Below are 21,557 nucleotides of genomic sequence, written 5' to 3'. Positions count from 1 at the left end.
GGTTTTGGGCAGGTTGTGAAGGAATTTTAAATTTTTTATTAAGTCGAATCTGTGTTTGGCATTTCTTTAAGGTCTTGCTTGCAAAGGTCTTCCCTTCATACCCAGAAGATGACAAAAATGTATTTTCTCCTAGCTCTTTTAACAGGTTTGCTTTTAAAATTTAAAACATTCCTCCACCAAAATGTCAATGTCATAAAACACCAAAAACAAAACAGAAAAAAAGCTGATGAACTGTTCCAGATCAAAGGAAACTAAAAGGACCCCCTGTGATATTGCAACTTACAAAGAAATATATATTTGGTCTTTGTTCCTGGCACAGTGCTTTTTTTTTCCCCCTGGCACTGGGCTTCTAAAACCCTTGGAATTTTTTAAGTAATGAGAGCAATAATGTAAAATAAGTGTCTTTTGTTATTCCTAACAAGCCCCTTGCAACCACACCTGAGTTTATGTTAATGACCTTTTAAAGTCCCTTAAGGAAGGGGGCTGTTTGCCAGGGGAACCAAAGAAGTCATTAACGATTGGAATTTTCAGCCCCACCTCTCCTACCTATGGTGGGGATAGGAAGTGGTCTGGAGGCTGAATTAATCACTAATAGCCAAAGATGCAATCAATCATGCCTACATAATGTGGTCTCCATCAACCCTAACTGAAGGGGTCTGGAAAGCTTCCAAATTGGTGTTCGCAGAAAGGTGCCTGGGAGAGTGGCGTGCTTAGAACTTCGTGCTCCTTTCCCCCTGCCTTGCTGTGTGCATCTCTTCCGACTGACTGTTCCTGAACAGTATCCTTTTATGATAAACCAGTAATCAAATAAGTAAACTGTTTTCCTGAGTTCTGTGAGCTGCTCTAGAAAATTATCCAACCCCAGGAGGGGGCCATGGGAATCTCCCAATTTATAGCCAGTTGGTCAGAAGCACGGGTAAAAGTGGGACTTGCAATTGGCATCGGAAGTGGAAGGAAGGAGAGGGACTGAGCCCTTAACCTGTGGGGTCTGCACTAACTATAGGCAGTTAGTGTGAAAACTGAGTTAAAATTTGCAAAACACCCTCTAGTGTCCACTGGAGAGTTGGAGAAGTGCTTGTGTGTAAAACCCCACTCATTTGGCGCCAGAAGTATTCTGGAAGTGTTTTTGAGTATGAGTAAAGTAGACAAGCTGTTTTCCTTTCACATGAGAACTAACTACCCATGTGATTCTAGACTGGATGCTTAACTGGGAAGGAAAATATGCTATAAAGGACATTTTGGGGTCAACTGATAAAAGTAGAATACAAACAGTACATTAAAATATGACATAAAGGGGCGCCTGGGTGGTTCAGTTGGTTAAGCGACTGCCTTCGGCTCAGGTCATGATCTCAGGGTCCTGGGATCCAGCCCCGCATCGGGCTCCCTGCTCCGCAGGAAGCCTGCTTCTCCCTCTCCCACTCCCCCTGCTCGTGTTCCCTCTCTCGCTCTCTCTCTGTCAAATAAATAAATAAAATCTTTAAAAAAAAAATGACATAAATGCTAAAATTTACTTAAGTTGGTAACTGAACTAAGGTTATGTAAAAGAATATCCTTAATTTTAGGAAACAGACATTGTATGTAGCGGGAAAAGGCCATGATGTATATGTAACATAAGTTCATATGGTCCAGGAAAAATATATATACATGAAACTACACAGAAACATAAAAAACAAAGCAAATAGGGCATAATGCTACCAACAGGTAAATCTGAGCAAAACGCGATTTTGCTTTGGGATGTCCTTTGTTACTATTCTCATGACTTTTCTGTAAGTTTGAAATTATTTCCCAAAAAAGGGTTTTTAAAAAATCTTTCATCCACCTGGAACTGAAAACTCAAATATAAAGGACCCTGCTTCATTTCAAAGTCTTCCAAGAGTATGGTACAAAGCATCGATATAATTACCCAAAACTGGCCAACCCTTTTCTTTTGGGAAAAGCTCACTCTTTCTCGTCAGCCTCGGCTTCCCCCGGTGTCCACCGTGTGTAGAGGGCAGAGGCAAGCAGAGGGAAGGTGGGAGCCAGAAGACTGGGGGAGGTTTTGCTCTCTTTCTCTCTCTCCAGGAGGATGTACCTTGGCACCTCTCAGTGCTGTGCCAGACTTGCAAACACCCAGGGTGCCACAGGGAGACCTGCCAAACGCCTGCTGCCAAGGATCACGGTGCAGCTGTTGCCTGGCTGGGAACAGGAAGCACACTGTCACCATCTGCTGTGACCCTCTCTCAGCTCTGGCTCCGTGTATCACTGGCCTGCACTTCTCTTGAGGACAGCCCGCCAGTCCTCACATGCCCTGCAGTGTGAACAGGCAGCAGCTGGGCAGGCGGCTAACATGTCTCTGCTCCTTTGGACTGGAAAGAAAGCAAACAGCATGGCACCCACAGTATTTGTAAGCTGTTCAAATATATTTTTTGCTCATGGGAATCTGAGGTCAAAGCTAGAAGAGGTTAAGACAAATTCCTTCAATGAAGGAAACCTTTTGAATTGACTAATGTGCAAAAGTCTATAATTTAAAAGTGATTTCCTCTTTTGTAATTTCAGATCTGGATGGAGAAAAAGTTTTTTTGTTTTGTTTTTTTTAAGATTTTATTTATTTATTTGCCAGAGAGAGAGAGCAAGAGAGAGAGCACAAGCAGGCAGAGGGAGAAGCAGGCTCCCCGCTGAGCAGGGAGCCCGATGAGGGACTCCATCCCAGGACCCTGGGATCATGACCTGAGCTGAAGGCAGACGCTTAACCGACTGAGCCACCCAGCCATCCTGAAAAAGAGAAGTTTGAGATTAAGAGTCCTTTAGATGAGTTCAGTACAAGAGAAATATAAGCCACATATGTACATATAAATTTTCTAGCAGCCACTTTTAGAAAGGTAAAATAGATGAAATTTTATTAATACATCTTATTTAACCTAATATATACCAGATTTGTCATTTCAACATGTACTCAATGTAAAAAATTACTAATATTGTACATTCTTTTGTCATACTAAGTCTTCAAACCAGCATGCATTTTACACTTGCAGTGCATAGCAATTCAAGCTACATTTCAAGAGCTCAGCAGTCACACATGACTGACTAGTGGCTACTGTTGTGGACAGTGCAGGTACAGACTATAAACTATGAAAGCTCCCCTGCAAATAAATGCAACCAGTCATCTTTTTAGTACTCCTGAATTCAGTGTTTATCAATGAAGGAGTAAGCCCAATTATGCCCAAGGAACAGAATATATTAAGAACTAGAGAAAAAGTCAGTCCTTAACCTTAGTCTACTATAGAAAATCTACAAATTATATTTAATTATGTATTATATAATCATTTATTACATACCTTATATATATATAATTATAAATAATTATAGTTATGCAAGGAACATTGCAAGGCAGCCCCAAGAAAGCCTTTACTCTCTCATGACCCCAGGAAGGTAGGGGAAAGTAATGACATCAGGGAGCAGGACAAATAGTACCAGAGTTAACCCCTTCAGTCCTCGTCATACCAGACTCACAGCTCCTGACAACTCTGAACGCCGTGTGTAAAAGATGGCATTAGTGCAAAAAACAGGGATGGCCAGATGGCACGGTCGGGAGAACATGCAACTTTTGATCTTGGGATTGCAGGTACAAGCCCCATGCTGGGTGTAGAGATTACTTAAAAATAATATCTTAAAAAACAACAACAACAGAGGACACCCAGCCAAGAGAAATATGCTGACTTGACTCGGATGGCTGTGCCGGGCCCCCTATTTATATCACTTGGCATCTGCACAGTACAAATATAAATGGGAACTCAGGATGATTCAGTGGTGGAAGTCTATGCAAATGTGGTAAGGCTAAAGAAAATGTGTTGGGTCAAATGATTTACCTATGATTTACATGTTTGAAATAGTCCATGAGAAAAACACTGGTAGTCCCTTCATACCTCCTACTATTCAAGAAAGTAAGCTCTAGTGTAATTGATTAATGCTAGTCTTTACTTTCCTTAGGAACTTTCTCCTGTAAATAAGCAGGTAAGCAGAGGTAACCACTGGGTTGGGGGGAGGGAACACCTATCAATTTCTACTATTGTAATGTTTAAATATGTATGTGTCTGCATGATGTATGCTTATGTGTTTATGTTTATCAGAAAAAAGCGATGGCACTGAAAAATAACCAAAAACCTCCCACATACAATTGCAAAAAACTATCACTAGTCAAATTTAATAATCAGTACATCCTGGCACAGTTCAGAACAATGGACTCCAAAATGATAACAAAAATTCCAATTGTGTTTGATCACAATGGTGTGTTTCCTCCTTCCTGGTCATAGAGGTAGATTGCTATTTAAATAAGCAGTCCCCAAATGAGGAATTTTTATAAATACAATAATAAGGAGAAACATTTGGGCCACTAAAGTGCTTTGTTAGGATCCTCTGTTAAATTTCTGTAAACTGAACTTGACTCTATCAATCCCAAATAACAAATAATTTCAGAGGATGGACCAGAAAGTTCTAGGCTGGTGCTATCCAAAGGAAATATAATCTGAGCCATATGTGTAATTTTAAGTCTTCCATTAGCAACACTGAAAAAAGAAACAGGTGAAATTAATTTTAAATAATATATTTTATTAACCCAATCTACCTAAAATATCATTTCAACATACAATCAACATTAATGAGATAGCTCCCTTCTTGTCATACTAAGCTTTCAGAATCTGGCATGTATTTTATACTTACAGCTCATCTTAATTTGGAGTAGCTATAGCTCAAGTGCTCATTAGCTCATGTTATAGCAAGTGGCTATAACATTGGACAGCATGGACCTAGACTAACCATTTCACTCTGTAGATGAAGATACCAAACTGCAAAGAGCTTAAGGGATTGGCAAACTGCTATACCCAGCCTAGAATGTTTCCTAATTCCCAACTGAATGTTTTATACCCAGGAGACACAAAAGAGTATTCAATGATTGCAGGCCAAGGACACCTGGGATGGAAGTTAACTAACAGGAGACCACATGAAACCAGAGCTCACTGTCACGAGAAAATGTATGGCTGAACCAAAGGGTACGCAACGGCAAAGCAACAGAACAAGACATGGTCTCAAGAGAAGCCTGGTTACGTTGTTGGTAAGTACAGGAATGTTCCAGGTTGACACACGTGCATGATCACTGGGGACTAAATCCACTATACTCAGCACAGTGACTGTGGAAGTCAGGACAGTGTACACAAATTTAAATGCATTTGAGAATTCAGGTCTGCATGATAGCCTAACAGAATTCCCTATACCCTAATCTCTACTTTGTTTGTAATATTTAGGAAGTAATCTGCACAAATAGGAAAATATGTGTGGAACCTGATTTAAGTACTCTGGCCAAAAAAAAAAGTGAGGGGAGGGAAACTGACAACTTTTTATTTAAAGATGTATTTACGCGAGCAAGCAATCAAGGGGGAGAGGAGGTAGACGGAGAGAGAGGAGAGAGAATCTCAAGTACACTCTCAGCTGAGCACAGAGCCTGACTCGGGGCTTGATCCCAGGACCCTGAGATCATGACCTGAGCCGAAATCAAGAGTCAGATACTTAACTGACTGAGCCACCCAGGTACTCAGGATATTGGCAAATTTTAACAATTATTAAAGCTGGGTGATGAGTACAAGGCACCTATTAAACTATTCTATCTTTACATACATGGGAGCTCTTCCATAATAAAGTTTTTTTTTTTAAGTGTAAGGATGTGGGGGAGAGGAAGCATAACCTCCCAAAAAGGTTTTCTAGAGCCCTGATAATAAGACCAATAAATAAACTATGGCATTCCGCCAATAATTCCAGGAGCCCTTGAAAATGTACAGACATTTCAATTTTAAGAAAGCAAACTGAAGAGAGATAGGGGGCAACGGGGCGGGGGGGAGGGGAGACTGGGAAAAATATTTTTAAAACACCTATAAATCTCAATACCCTGAGAAAAGCACTGTCAGCAACTCAACATAATCCTTCCAGATCTGTTCCTATTAGTACATATTAACATATATGTCATATTTTCTAAACTGATAAAATGAGATTGTACTCATGATGCTGTTCTTAAGTCAGCTTGCCTGCATGGGAATGACCATCTTCCATGCTGTTCTCTAAGGGTGCAACTGAGGGTTGGGCGTGTGACAGATGCCACACCAGTCAGATCCCAGCCTCTAGGGATGTAAATCCTCCTAAGCCAATACTCAGAGGGACAGGGGCAGATGGAGCTGAATCATCCTGTGGGGGTGTCCTGGACAGAAGGCCCACAAATTTCTGCAGCTGAGATTCCCCAGACCAGACTGAAACTGGGTTTCCCTTTGTTTTCAGCTTCTGGGAGCTACCAGTACCCTTTAATAAACACTGTTTTCTTATTTAAACGGGGCAGAATTCGTTATCTGTTCTTGAAGTAAAAGAGCTCTGGTAGTTATGGGAAAACTACTACTCACAAGAAGAGCTAATAGTAATGCATAATAATTTGCCAGGTACTGTTCTAAAGTTTTTATATGTTTTATCTCATTGAAGCCACACACAATTCTGAGATAAATACTATTAACTTTGATTCAGAGCTGAGAAAACGGAGCTCCAGGCAGATGAAATAACATGCCCCAACTCACAGCAACTGGTTGTAGAGCCAAGATTTGAACTTGGGCTGGTGGATCCTTAATTTAGTCCTAAATTACAAAACTTCCAATTAAGCAGCTTTATGACTTGCTTTTCTCATTAATATGTTAAAAATGCCTTTCCATATTGGAAAATAATCATTTTTAATAGCCATATTGAATTTTATGATATAGATTTTCATAATTCAAACAATTATCTCCTACATTGGGATATTTAGGTTATTTCTAGTTTTTTACTATCATTAATGCGGCTGTAATTAACTGTTCTTTGAGTTTAATTTGAGGGCACATCTTCATTTATAGGTAGGTTAAATTTCTGGCAGGGATTTGCCAGGTCAAAGGATAAGTACTTTTTCCCCCATTCTTGATTATGTAGCATCCAGTAAGGGTTACTTGTTTTCCAAAGCTTGTTAAGAAATGTAAAAGAGAACAAAGTTGGCTTTTCTTTGTAAAAGGCCATTTCTGCCTTTGGGCATTCATGTCTGTTTACATGCTCAGAATGGAGACAATCTGCTCAGCTAAGAAAGAAGACTCTGTTTTTAAATGTTAATTGATGTAAGATAATCAGATTTCCCAATCTATACCAAATACACTTCAAGCCCAGTGCTTAAGAAGTTTCTGAGCCAGCTTTATATTGCATCATATTTCCTGAGGCAAATTCTAAAGGGCACTCGCTCAGGGATCAACTGTGAAAAAGGTATAGCAAAGGTGTTCTGACTTTTGGGAATCCCTCCTTTGCACCGGCTGTTTCAAAAATCAGAACTTACATCATTTTAGACGGCAGTTATACAATGATGTAATTATTAGTGTATTTATTTCTTCTGTGAGATCAATGGTCTCTATTTCCTTTCTCAGAAGGTTAGTCCGGTGCAGTAACTTCCTGGGAAGATCACATAATCTACTTTTTTGCTCTGTAAGTATTGAAATACTCTCCAGCTGAGTACAAAACAAAACTTCAGACTCGGCCTGACACCATGCTACCTTGAAGGCTGTTGCTGCACCATTTGATATCACCGGGAAACTTGAAAGAGAGATGACGTCCAAAAGAAGGCACCCACTAAGAAATGGTCAGGGGGGAAAAGCCACTTCAGTGAGAATGTTCTACCCAGAGCAGCGGTGGACACTAAACAACACAGAGACGTTCTTTGGGAGACTGGATAACTGAAGGTGGAAAAGTATAATATTCCAAGACGATCCTGTATGAACTGGAATTTTAATATCTAGGGAAAACTACCATTAACTTTTATCTACCCAAACCAAATACAATTTAAAAATTTTTAACTTCAAACTTGTATCAGGACAAGAACATATTAGCACAGTCCTATTGAGTAACTCTAGCAGAGTCTATCTTGCCAAACTGACAATGATTATCTTGCAGGGATAGATAAGAAGGTTGAAAGGGAAAACATAAGTAAACATTGACCAAACACAACCCCAATGAAGAAAGAGCTACCAGAAGCAGGAAACTAAAGGATAAAATGAAGTACTTCCATAAAGTTCAGGCAATCAGAAAATAAAATAGTAGTAGTGGTAACAATTAAACAAAAAACCAGTTGGTTGAGTTTTCTACCCTGGAGATCAAAGACCCTCAGGCCCCCATCAGAATGAATCAGGACATGTCACACTTTATTCTAACTAGCTCAGTTGTGGCGTTTCATCTCATCTGGCAATCCCCCAGTCCAATCCAGCTCTTAGGGAAAAGGGGAAGAGATGGATACGGAGTCAGTGCAAACAGTGCAGAGCTTGTCTCACATAAAGCAAATCCATGAGACTAAATAGCCTCTTTTGTTACTGCCTCACTTAGAGGTAAATAGCATGCAAGTTTGGCGAACCCACAGAATTCAGTTAAGTTAGAACTTTCAGGCAACAATGACATCATTAAAGTTCCCTTGAAGATTTAGGAACTCACCTAGGGCATGGCTACAACTCCGGCAGGATTCTGTTAGACTGACAATTATTTGCTGCAGATCAGCTCTGGGGGGAGTGGGAGAAGGGTTGGGATTTTTCCAGCCATTACATTTACAAGACTCCTCGGCCTAAAAAAGGAAAAGAGAGAGAAAATTATGTAACAGGCAGCAATGGACTCAATGCTTTACATGAGATCAATACCCACTAATCATAGGACAGCTACCCTCCCCACTCCTGACTTTAAAACTTCCTACATATGCACAAGAAACAAAAACAGAGAAAAAGGCAAAGAGGCTATTTGATCTAGATGTTTTGGGTTTTGATGTCTTTTTGTTGGTTTCCTTTCTGCTGGCTGGAATCTGAGAACTGCACCTCAGACAGCAGACCGTGCCCTTTGGTACCAGGGTCCCAGGCGAATGTCCATGGAGTAGTCAGTTCCAAGGGAGCGCATCCATAGAGCTGGCCAAGGCAACAAGCCAGACTGTCCTGAGGTCCTTGGAACACAGCTGGGGCCTCGGCCATGACTGAGCCATGCAGGCTGGAAGGCTCCAGCTGCAACTCCGCCCCATGGACCAGAAAAGAAACCCGCGAAACTGAGGAAGTTAGCAATCTCAAGGACACGAGGAGGGACACACCCAGCTGAAGCCACATTCGCTAGATTCTCCAAGACCTTTACAGGCTCTCAGCTTTAGAAATGGAGAGGGCCTCACCATGTAGTCTGGGGTTTCCATCTATGATACTTCTCAGGCTCCTTGTACCAGCACACTAGTATTTATTATTTTAGCAACCCTTACTAGAAATCTTCCATGCTCTTCACATTTCCCTACCTTCTTTGAGAACAGTGACTATGATGTATGATCTGGGCTTTTTGTGGTGACTTGGGTTACAAAGTGGAGGACAAGGATGGAATGATATCAACTATTTTCAATCATAAAAATAACATGTAACATAGCTGACTGATCGTGGGCAAGAGCTTTCTGTGTACACCATCCAATATGGTAACCACTAGCCACATGTGGCTGTTGAGCACTTGAAATATAGCTAGTCCAAACGGAAATGTGCTGCAGATATAAAATACATACCAGATTTAGAAGACTGATGTAAAAACAAGATATCTCGTTAATAATTTTCACATTGGTTACATGTTGAAACATTAATATTTCAGATGTATGGAGTTAAATAAAAGATATTAAAATTCATTTGATCTGTTTCTTCTTCATTTTTTTAAATGTGGCTTTGGAACATTTAAAATTATATATGCGGTTCATAGTCTACTTCCCCTGAATAGCACTGGTCTAACAAAACAAATTGCATAGATTTTTGTGCTTGGGCTTCGTGTTAGGTCTTTGATCACAGGTCTTTTCTCCCTGATTCCCACCCTCGCAGCTCCCAAACCCCCAAACCCCCAAACCCTGTAGCAGATGGCTGAAGTTAGGAGAAGTCTGATTTGTAGAAAGTGATAGAATGGCTGCTACCTGAACCTCATACAGAACATTCTCCAAGACAGGACAGTTTCTGAAGTGTGTGTACATCTAGGAGAGTAAGAAAAAAGAAAAAAAAAATAATTGGCAAGGCAAGAAGGCCAAGGTAAAGGGAAAATTATGTTTCTGAAGATAAGTCCCTATGCTTCTGAAGATAAGCTGGACCCTGTGAATGCTTGGCAAGCCCAACCTGACTGCTTCTCACATTTTATGGCAATGGGGATAGAGAAGGCAAGACCAAAAACAGCAACGTAGTAGCACAACTCCCAATGAGTAGCTAAGTGACCCTCTTCTGTTCGGCCAGGCACCAGGCAGGACCTGACTGTTAACTGCACTGCTCAATTATTAAACTGAACTGGGCCTTGAAATTCCCTACAATGAGCCATCCACTTCTTCAGAGACTAGAAAGTTCTCAAGGGCCATGTTTTTGAGAAGGACTCTCGTGCGAACTTGCAGCCAAGAGAGCGTCCCTATAATCTTTGTAGGGATGGAGGAAACCACCTGCATTGGGGACCACTCCTCTCCTAGCAGTGGAGTCCAAGGGACTCCCACAGCCTCCGGCTTTACTGAGCAGTTCAGCTGATTCAACAACCCCTTCCAAAAAAGCCTTTGGTTAGCGAAAGAAAAATGACGACCACCGTTCCAACAAATTAATTAAATACGGCAGACCGAACCTAGAAGGAGAAACAGCAATGGCCCACAACCTTTGAGTTTGTAGAACTAATTTCCAAGCCAAAGAACTACAATGCATATTGAGTCATTCATTCGACAGTATGTCCTGAGGGCCTACTCTGTGCCAGGTACTTTTGCTAGGTATGGAAGGGAAGGTGGTGAGCAATGAGGCAAATAGGCAACACAAATTAACAAATTATATAGTATATTAGACAGTGACAGTGCTATGGAAAGAAAGATGAAGCAATGGGGAAAGGGGGGTTGGGGGAAGAGTAGGGCAGAATCTGCAATTTTAAGTAGGCCTTTTTGAGAAAGTGGCAACAAAGCAAAGACTTGAAGGAGCAGAGGGAGTTGAACATTAGATGTATGGTAGAAGAACATCCCAGACAGAGGGAACAGCCAGTGCAAAGTCAAGAGTGGTTGGCTTGCTCAACAAAGGGCAAAGACCAGCATGGCTAGAGCACAGTGAGCAAAGGAAAGCACTGAATTGAAAGTAGGAGGAATCCTACAAGGCCTCATAGTCAATTAGAAGAACTTCAGCTTGGTTACTTGACCTGTTGTCTCTCCTTCCCCAACAGGATCTTCTGGGCTTGAAATGAGCACAGGAAGAGAAGACAAAGACACGAGGCCAGATGTTTCCAAACTCATTTCTTTCTTGGATTTTTTTCCTTTCCTCATTTGTATAAAGCCTCCCCACTTTCTCTTTTCCTTTAGCATTACTCACTGAGGCATCTGTTTTTCTGTCATTAACTTACAGGAGCAAATCTTCCTATTTGCTTTCATTTTTAACCTCCAATCCAGGATCAAATACACATTCTGTTACACAGGGAAGCACAATAATTACTCATACATTTCAGAATTTATAAATCTCTTTAATATCTAAATGGAAAAGAACTCTAATACCTTAACCAAGGCCCAGCAAGAGAACACAGGATTCCCCTGGAATTACCAAAAAGATGCCAAGTTGTCTAGTTAAGAGTTTCATCACTTACTAAGGCCCAAGATTAACTTTAGGGCTAGGGGTCAGGTGGGTAATAAGTTCAGTTCAAAACCCCGAGGAATTATGTAATGTGGGAATCTGTCCTCATTCACACAGGTAACCACATTAGCTTCTGACAAATGCAAGGGCTTTTGCATCTGGGCACATTAGCAACCACAGCCTAGTCTCCTTCTTTGGCAGGTTTTCTATGGGCAGGCAGGAAAACTGGTAGGAATTCTGTATGGACCAGAATAACACCACCCACAGCCAGCATTTATAACTCCAGATTCTCAGAGAGACAGTGACCCAGTGAGATACAAAATTCCTCATTAAAAGGAAGCTTGAGAAGCCAACTTGCTCTGAATCAATCCGAAAGCGTTTCTGGCCTATATACTCTCACAAGAGTGTATTCAAGAGCCATCAACCTTGACAAAATGCCACTTTTTGGTTCAAAGGTTTGAGTCTACAGGTAAGAAAACTCTCCATATTGTGCTTGGGGTTGAAATCCATGGGATCGTACCATAGCTTTTCACCTAAGACAGTGTTAGGAATGGCGTATCTCAGAAGACAATGCTAACAGGGAGTGTTTTCTCTGTATTTGGAAGGTGGGTGGGAAGAACGCAGAGGGGAAAAAAGTAGACAGACTGTGAACCTTTCCTACTCTCTCATGCACTATTTATCCATTCTGCAAACACTAACTGAGCACCTATTACATGTCCATATCATAGAACCAGACACTGTGGATACAACAAATTTCTGCAGAAATAAAAATCTACAGGTGCCTGGGTGGCTCAGTTGGTTAGGCGACTGCCTTCGGCTCAGGTCATGATCCTGGAGTCCCGGGATCGAGTCCCGCATCGGGCTCCCTGCTCGGCGGGGAGTCTGCTTCTCCCTCTGACCCTCTTCCCTCTCGTGCTCTCTATCTCTCATTCTCTCTCTCTCAAATAAATAAATAAAATCTTTGAAAAAAAAAAATCTAGGGGCACCTGGGTGGCTCTGTTGGTTAAGCACCCTACTCTTGATTTCGGCTCGGGTCATGATCTCAGGTTGTGGGATTGAGCCCCGTATCAGGCCCTGTGCTGAGCGTGAACCCCGCCTAGGATTTTCTCTCTCCCTCTGCCCCTTTCACGAGCGAGCTCTCTCTCTCAAAAAAAAAAAAAAAAAAAAAAAAAAAGAAGAAGAAGAAGAAGAATGAATGAATGAAAAAAAAGAGAAGAAATAAAAATCTACCCCGGTGGTTCTCAACCTGAGGCATATTGGAATTACTGGGGAGTTCCATTAAGCCTGATACCCACACCTGACCCCAGACTAATTAAATCAGGATCTCTGTGGATAGATCCCAGGCATCAATATTTTTCTTAAGCTAGTGATTCCAATGTGTAGACAAAATTGAGCATCTCTGATCTAAAAAGAAGGGTTACTAGTAATGGATCCATGAAAAAAAACATATACACACACTTGGAACGCATGGCTGGCTCGGTGAGGCACGAGACCCTTGATCTCAGGGCTGTGAGTTCAAGCCCCACATTGGATGTGGAGATTACTTAAAAATAAAATCTTAAACACACACACGCACATACACACACTCACAGACTAATAGGAGCACGTCAGGTAGACCTATACAGACAAGGGGCCCTTCAAGTGGAATGAGAGGAGAGTAAGAACGGTTCATTTCTGAAGGAGAACAGCATGTGCATGCTTTGGAACAGACTTCTTACCCCTCACCTCCTGTACAGTTCAATACGTAGGTGCCTTCTTTCTCCAAAACATTTTTATGTAATCTGAGACCAGTGATACTCTCCTGAGGCTGGGTGGCAGAGGAGAAAAGAGGGAGGTTAACACCTTCTTTGTGTCAGGATTTTCTAGGATTTTTATGAAGGGGATAAAAGAACATGTACAGTTTAAAATTCTAAAATTATCACTATAAACAAATATATTATAAAATTACTCCTTTTTTTTAAGAGCCTGTCATTTATAGATCTTTGCTTGTCCCCTGCTTTTTTAAGTCATGATATTCATCTTAAAAATTCAGCTTCTCCCTCTGACCCTCTTCTCTCTCGTGCTCTCTATCTCTCACTCTCTCTCTCTCAAATAAATAAATAAAATCTTTAGGAAAAAAAAATTCAGCCTAAATTAAAAACCAAAGGTTGAACCACTGGCCTAGAATAGATAAGACTTTGGGACTGAATCAAATAGGTGATGTACGCCTATTCCTCCTGAAGCTCTGCTCAGCAAAGAGATTCCTGGAAATCTTCCCAGATAGTGTGGAAAGAGACAAGATCTTCCTGCAGCAAAACTTATGAACGAGAACATTCTTTCAGGCTATACTGCCTTCCTCAGACTCTGGAGGACCAAAGAGGCTAGGGACAGAGAAAAGGGGCCCGGGGAAAGACATGAAGTTTGAGGCTATCTGCCCTCACAAAAGAGACTGGCGGGAAACTCTGGGAAGCGTTCTTGCCGAGCACTCTTGCAAGGGCTCTTTCTCTTTCTCCATGGCCCCTCAACACCCTGCCTTCAACCAACTCACAGCAGCAACAGGAGAAGGAATGCAGGCAAAATCTGGGTCAGCAAAATGTTTCAGCTTAGGTTGAAGTTGGTAGAAAAACCATAGGTGGCAGTACACAGCATCAATGCCATGGTCGAGAGGATTACAGAAATACAGTTTCAAATCTTAGCTTCAACACTTACTATGTGAACCTAGGGTGAATCACTTACCCTCTCCAAGATTCCCAAACTATAAAGTGGTAAAATACCTACCTCACAAGACTGTTGGGGGCATTAAGCAATTAATGTGGGTAGATGCTGAATAGATGGAAGCAGTAATAAAGATTATGGTGGCACTGATAATGATAATATGCTAGGAGTACTGTTAGGTCACGATGAACTAGGACAGTTAATACTTTAAAGTGAGGACTTGAAGAGGATGCAACCGATGAAGTAGTTTGAGGATACTGGCCCCAATCATCATGAAAGAGGCTACAGCTCTTATTGAACAAAAGACTGGACAGGTTACCAGTTATATAAAAAGTTATGCTTCCTCAAAGAATAAATCAGCTCCATTTCCACTACAGGTAAGAGCAGTGGGAAGTCATTCAAAGGCTTACTCGGTGATCTTGGTGGACATTTTTATAACAAAACAGAAGTGAAGAGAAACGTGGCCAGGTTACATATACACAATCACCTAGTAAGAACACAATATATCAAAATCTATAGGGTATGGTCAAGGCAACACTTAAAAGGAAAACATACACCCTTAAATGCATTTATGGGGAAAACACAAATACTAAAAATAAACAAACTACTCATTCAACTCAAATAATCTAGAAAAAGAGCAACGAAATAAACTCAAGAAAAACTGACAAAAAGAACTCATGTAAAAAACTTTAGGGAAATCAATAACAAACAAAATCATATACCTAACCAGTATAATAAATCGTTCATTTTTGAAAAGACCATTAAAATAAACAAACTCTTGACAACTCTAATGAAGGCGGAGAAAAAAAGAACAATGAGAAAGGAGATAAAACTACAGATATTATTTTATAACTAAATAAGTACTCTGTAGAGCTTTATATAAATAAATATGAAAAACTAGATGAAACAAGTGACTTCCTAGGAAAATCGAAGTTATCAAACCTGATTTAATAGGTAGTAAAGTTTTCTGACAACCCTAGAAGATAATGAAAAGGTAGTCAAAGATCCAAAAAAGGCCCAGGATCAGACGGTTTGTAAGGTAAGTTCCAGTTAACTCTCAAGAACTATCCAAAATAAATATAATGTGAACCACATATAAAATTTTTAATTTTCTAGTAGCCACATTATAAAAAGTAAATAATATTTAATGTAATAACATCCAAAATATTACCATTTCAACATGTAATCAGAATAAAAAATCATTAATAAGACATTTTACATATTTTTTATGCTAAGTCTTCAAAATCCAAGGCATATAATAACAGCATATTTCAATTCAGACTAGCCATGTTTCAGGTGCTCAGTGGTCATCTGTGGCTAGCGGCTACTATATTGGACAGCCAGGGGACCACACTATTCCTTTTACTGTAAATTGTTTCAGAGCATTAGAAAAAGATGAAAAACTCACATGTCATTCTATGAATCCAGTATAACCCTGACACAAAAACAGACAGCGAAAACACCAAAAAAGTCACTAGCCCAATCTCACACACACACACACACAAAAACCTGAAATAAAATATTTCTAAGTTAAATACAACAGTACACAATTAAAATCATGCATTAATGCAAAGATAATCCTTTCAAACAAATTAATTACATTAACAAATTAAGAAAAAATAGTTACAATTGATGCAAAAAAAGGCTTTTCATAAAATTCAGTATCAATTTCTGATTTTTAAAAATAGCAAATTTGTCATAGAAGAAAATTATCTTAACTTGAAAATAAACATTATACTAAACAGAGAGACACACATCACTTCTATTAAAGTTACCAAAACAAGGAAGCCCTCAATACATCCACTATTCAACATTGTCCTGGAAGTACACAAACACTATAAAAACTGGCATACAATCCTTAGACATCATAACTTATAAAGAAATCAATAAATTGGCTGTATAACAGGATCAACATATAAAACTCAGAAACTTTTCTCTATATCAGCAATAACCACTTGGAAAATGTAATAGGAAAAAAAAAATCCCAATGGCAAAAGCCATCAAATACTTAGGAACAAATCTTCCAGATGAGTAAGATCTATATATAGAAAACTACAACTTTCTACTAAAGCTTAGATGAATTTCTTCACTGAAACAAGGAAATACACAGTGTTCATGATAGTAAGACACCATATTGTAAAGATATTAAGTTCTCCTCAAATTAATCTGTTAAGTTCCATAATCAGTATTTATAACATATGTAACAGAGTACTAATATTCAGAATATATAAAGATCATCTAGGGGCACCTGGGTGGCTCAGTCAAACATCTGCCTTTGGCTCAGGTCATGATCCCAGGGTCCTGGGATGGAGCCCCACATCAGGCTCCTTGCTTGGCCAGGAGCCTGCTTCTCCCCCTCCCTCTACTGCCCCCCGCCGGCTTGTGATCTCTCTCTCTCTCTCTCTGTGTCAAATAAATGAATAAAATCTTAAAAAAAAAAAAAAAATCATCTATAAAACAATAAGAAAAAGGCACAGCCTAACAGAAAAAAATAGCAAATCCAGGTGATTCCAAGAAAAATGAATACTAATGGCAAATAAACCTACAAAATGGTCAAAGTAACTAGTAATGGAGAAATGAGATTAAAAGCCCCGTGACATATTTCCTCAGACTAATTAAATTGGCAAAAATAAATAAATAAAAGTTTGACATTGATATCTAAAGTTGACCAAGATGTGAGGAAACACACACCCTCATATACCATGTGTGGGAGGAGACACCGGTAGAGCCTTTCACAGACCAAACTGTAATGTTCATGCCCTTTGGCCCAAGTGCACTACTTGGAAGCTTTCCTACAGAAACACGCACATGTGCTCAATGATATTCGTATAGCATTTATTAGAGCAAAAGAAAAATATATGTCAGGTAAAATCGGATCAATAAGAAAAGAATTTATTAAGTTCTGTAGGTTGGGGGACCCCTGGATGGCTCAGCCAGTTAAGGAGCTGCCTTCAGCTCAGGTCATGATCCTAAGGTCCTGGGATCAAGTCCCGCATCAGGCTCCTTGTTCAGCGGGGAGCCTGCTTCTCCCTCTGCCTGCCACTCCCCCTGCTTGTGTGCATACTCTCTCTCTGATTTAAAAAAAAAAAAAAATAGTTATGTAGATTGGCACCGCAGACTATTACGTCACCTTTATCCCTACAGCTAACTGTGTAGACTTGGAACCCCTCTAGGTCCTAGCAAAAGGCTGAAAAGGCAAACTATAGAGTAATACAAAGCATAATACAGTATCTCTTTTTTTTTAAAATAAGTGAATAGGCAATTTAAACATATATGTATTTGGATATGCAGAGAAACTGGACAGATACATACTTATAGGGGGGCAAAATGGGAGGAGAGAAAAGGACATTCACATTGTACTTTATATTCTTCTCTACAGTTCATATTCATGGGTTGCTTGCTAATTTTCTTTAATATTAATTCATGAGGGGAAATCATAATTCCAGAAAAATTCCAACGACAATAACAGAGCTCAGTATAAATCAGTTGTGGGGGAGGAAGGGTAGAAACCACATCCTTATCACAAACCACATTTAAGAATTCAAGGATCCAAAACTTTTCTCCCCGTGGGGTTGCTTATAAAAGCCTTTACTGAGGTTCAAGCCAAAAAGTAACAAGCCTGCAATTCTTAAAGAAGACAATATAGATTTTTAGAGATATAAATCTTAACTTCACTATTGCAACAGACTTAAGAGTAATCAGCCCAGAAAGAAAAGTTTATTCCCCTTCTTGTCTTAACATGACAGAGAAGAATGGCCGTGTTCATGGGGTGCTGAAAATGGGTCACAGATCTCATGGCAGAGAGATTTCGGAATAATAAAGTCTTACACTGCCCTTACTAATAGAAAATGTTACATCCCAAATATTAACCACACTTATTAAAGCTACTTGTGATAGAAGTGCTTATTGAATTCAACCAACAATAAACACTTACAAATGTAACTGAATAAAGGACTTTTCTTTCAAAACTGGCTCACTTTGCTTCCCCCACTGAGTCTTGGGATCCCAGTAGCTTTCACAAAGCAGACTTTTATGTCTTTTGTTCAGAACAAATGAGACTTTTTCCAAATAAATAGAAAATTCACTGAAAACTAATAGGAAGATAAAAGGACAGAGAGAGCAAAGGAGAGAGGAAGAAAACACAGGCAAAACACTGAGAAGTATAAACGTTTTTGTCAGCCCCACAGCACTGCAACTGTGCCGGCCAGGATGTGGCACCCAGCCACAAGTGGCTATCCAGTCTTCAAAAAGGTAACAGGTCCAAGTTGGGATGCCTTGTAAGAGTAAAATAAATACTGGATTTCAAAAACTTAGTGTCAAAAACAGAAGATAAAGAAAAAGAAAAAAAAAACAAGAAGAATGTTAAACTATCTCATTAAGAATTATTTTCTAGGGGCGCCTGGGTGGCTCAGTCGTTAAGCGACTGCCTTCGGCTCAGGTCATGATCCCGGGGTCCTGGGATGGAGCCCCGCATCGGGCTCCCTGCTCAGCGGGAAGCCTGCTTCTCCCTCTGCCGGCCACTCCCCCTGCTTGTGCTTTCTCTCTCTGTGTCAAATAAATAAATAAATAAAAATCTTTAAAAAAGAATATATTACAATTAGTAAAATTTAATGGTTGATTTTTCTCTCTCCTTTTTTAATGTGTTGGAGTGAGCTGAACAGTACAGTGTCCCCCTAAATGCATGTCCGTCCACTTAGAACCCCAGATGGGATCTTATTTGAAAATAGGAATGATTTTTGTAGATATGATTACTTAAGAACGTTGAGATGAAATTATCCTGGACTTAGGGCCCTAAAACCAGTAACTGGTGCTTTTATAAAAGAGGCAAAGATGCATTCCTTGGAGTGATGCATCTACAGACCAAGGAATGCCAAGGACTGACAGGAGGCACAAAAGGATTCTTCCCAGAGCCTTTGGAGGGAGTATGGCCCTGCTGACACTTTGATTTCAGATCACTGGCCTCCAAAACTGTGAATAAGGAAAGTTTCTGTTGTTTCACTCACCTTGTTGTTGATAATCTGTTACAGCAGTCCTAATAAACTAATACATGTGGCTACCAGAAAATGTTAAGTTACATATGTAGCTCATATTGTATTTCTATTGGACTTCGCTGCACTAGAGTTGAAAAGGAATCTCACCCCGCCCCCCCAAAACCCAAGTCTTATGTCTAGAATACTCCCAACATTTCCTAAGTGGTCCTAAGTGGTTCAAGTTATACCCCTCTGAGATACCTGGAAATTCCCTGAGCTTGGCTCACTTGTTTCAGGACTTTTTTTTTTTTTGGTAGGATATACAAAGTACTTCCTACACGTGTACATGCACCATGGGACACATGGAAACCTAAGTGCACAAAAATTTTAATACATGTGGGACTTCCTGCCCAGTTTCCTAAAGAGGACATACTAAGTCCTCTTTCAATGCCATTATCCTTGACTGCCAGCAAAGCACTTTCTGCCACGTGTTCCAAGCTGCCACCACCATGCCCTCTGCCTTGGCCTTTCTATCTCCTTTCCAGATGTGCAGGCCCAGCCACTGTTCTTCCAGATAAGAGGTTTTCCTTCAAAACACCTTTCCCAGGTCTCTCCATAATTAGGCAAGACAGCTGCTATCTACGGGAACTCCCAAGGCCACTGGCCTTGTGGCTTTAACAAAGTACCAGCTGAAGGACAACCTTTTCAGGAGTGTGCTGCCAAGCCAATTACTGCAGCAGCTAGCAACCCGGGCACAAGGAGGGGAAAGCTGCCCAGATGACTTCATCTCCTCCAAGAGCAAGTCTCTGCAGACATGGCAGAACCAAGAAGAAAAGGTCACTGGATTGCTTCAACAGGCCCAGGATAAAAATGGTTTTGCCCCAATAGAATCCGGGGTTATATGGCAAGAGAATGCAACAGCCTTCATTGTAGTCTGCAGAAGCCAGGACAGAGGATGAGAAGGAAGCTAAACTGGATAAACAAGCGATCGTGACTCAGATGACAGATAGACAAGGGAGTAGAGTGCTTACAGTTCACTTGGTGTCGATGAGATGGGTGTGAAGATATTTGGGTGACATCCAGAGGAACAAGAGAAAGACAGCCAAGCTGACTAGCAGGGTTCAGTCATGCTTAAAATACTGGGAAGTCCTATTTGCTGGAAAACTGAAATCAGTGACAGGGATGTCCCACAGCAAGAACACACTGAAAGGAGGGCAACAGGGTGGCTCAGTCCGTTAAACATCTGCCTTCGGCTCGGGCCCTGATCCCAGGGTCCTGTGAGTGAGTCCCGCTGCATCAGGCTCCCTGCTCGGCGGGGAGCCTGCTTCTCCCTCTCCCTCTGCCTCCCCCCCAGCCCACCCCCAGAGTGCTTGTGCACTCTCTCTGTGTGTCAAATAAATAAATAAAATCTTAAACACACACACACTGAAGGGAAATTTATGAAGTAAAACTGTGAATCCAACATTTATTAAGCACCTAAAATGAGAAAAGCACTTGTACATTTGTTCTTATCTCATCCTGTATGAGGAAGGTATTAATTATCCCATTATTCAGAAGAGAAAGCTGAGGCTCTAAGATGTTAAGAGATTTGCCTGAACTTTTTCAGTCTACCCTGCAGAAGCACTGGGTATGCTCAGGCAGATAACTGTGGTCCTGTAGTTGTGTGTGGAGGTCCTCACTCTATCTTACTACCTCTCTGCTCTGGGTTAGACAAAAGTAGAATGTTAAAAGTCAACATCAAAACCATTATGAGATACAACTTCATACCCTCAAGGATGGCTATAATCAAAAGAGCAGACAATAAAAAATGTTGACAAGGATATAGACAAGTGGGAATCTTCAAATACTGTTGGAGGGGATGTAAAATGGTAGCCATTGTAGAAAAGGGTTTGGTGGCTTCTTAAAAAGTTAAACATAGACCAATGAAGAGACAGCCCAAAAATAAACCCCCACATAAAAATCAAATGATTTTTGCCATTCAGGGGAGAAAGGACAGTTTTTTTCAACAAATGACACTAGAAAAACTGGATATTCACTTGCAAAAGAATGAAGTTGTTCTACCCTTGCCTCACACCACATACAAAAATTACCTCCAAATGTATCAAAGATTTAAACCTAAAACCTAAAGTATGAACTCTTAAAACAGAGGAAAAGCTTCATGACAATGAATCTGGCAATAATTTCTTTTTCTTTTTAAAGATTTTATTTATTTGACAGAGAAAGAGATAGCGAGAGCGGGAACACAAACAGTGGAAGTGGGAGA

The 21,557-nt window shown here is 40.4% G+C and overlaps 1 protein-coding gene across 1 annotated transcript in view; it reads right to left on the bottom strand.

The window, feature by feature from the left end:
* Positions 1–21,557, bottom strand: part of KAT2B (lysine acetyltransferase 2B) — a 99,015-nt gene that overhangs the window by 58,678 nt on the left and 18,780 nt on the right. Inside the window, exon 2 of the mRNA XM_028099099.2 lies at positions 8,500–8,626. Within this exon, the coding sequence (XP_027954900.1) occupies positions 8,500–8,626 (127 nt within the window). The remainder of the gene's footprint in view (positions 1–8,499; positions 8,627–21,557) is intronic.

The sequence above is a fragment of the Eumetopias jubatus genome, unplaced genomic scaffold, assembly GCF_037043125.1.
Source record: "Eumetopias jubatus isolate StellerSeaLion01/CBP00866 unplaced genomic scaffold, mEumJub1_p1.0 scaffold_1, whole genome shotgun sequence".
In the NCBI taxonomy this organism is placed as follows: domain Eukaryota; kingdom Metazoa; phylum Chordata; class Mammalia; order Carnivora; family Otariidae; genus Eumetopias; species Eumetopias jubatus.
This window is presented reverse-complemented; position numbering and strand designations above follow the sequence as displayed.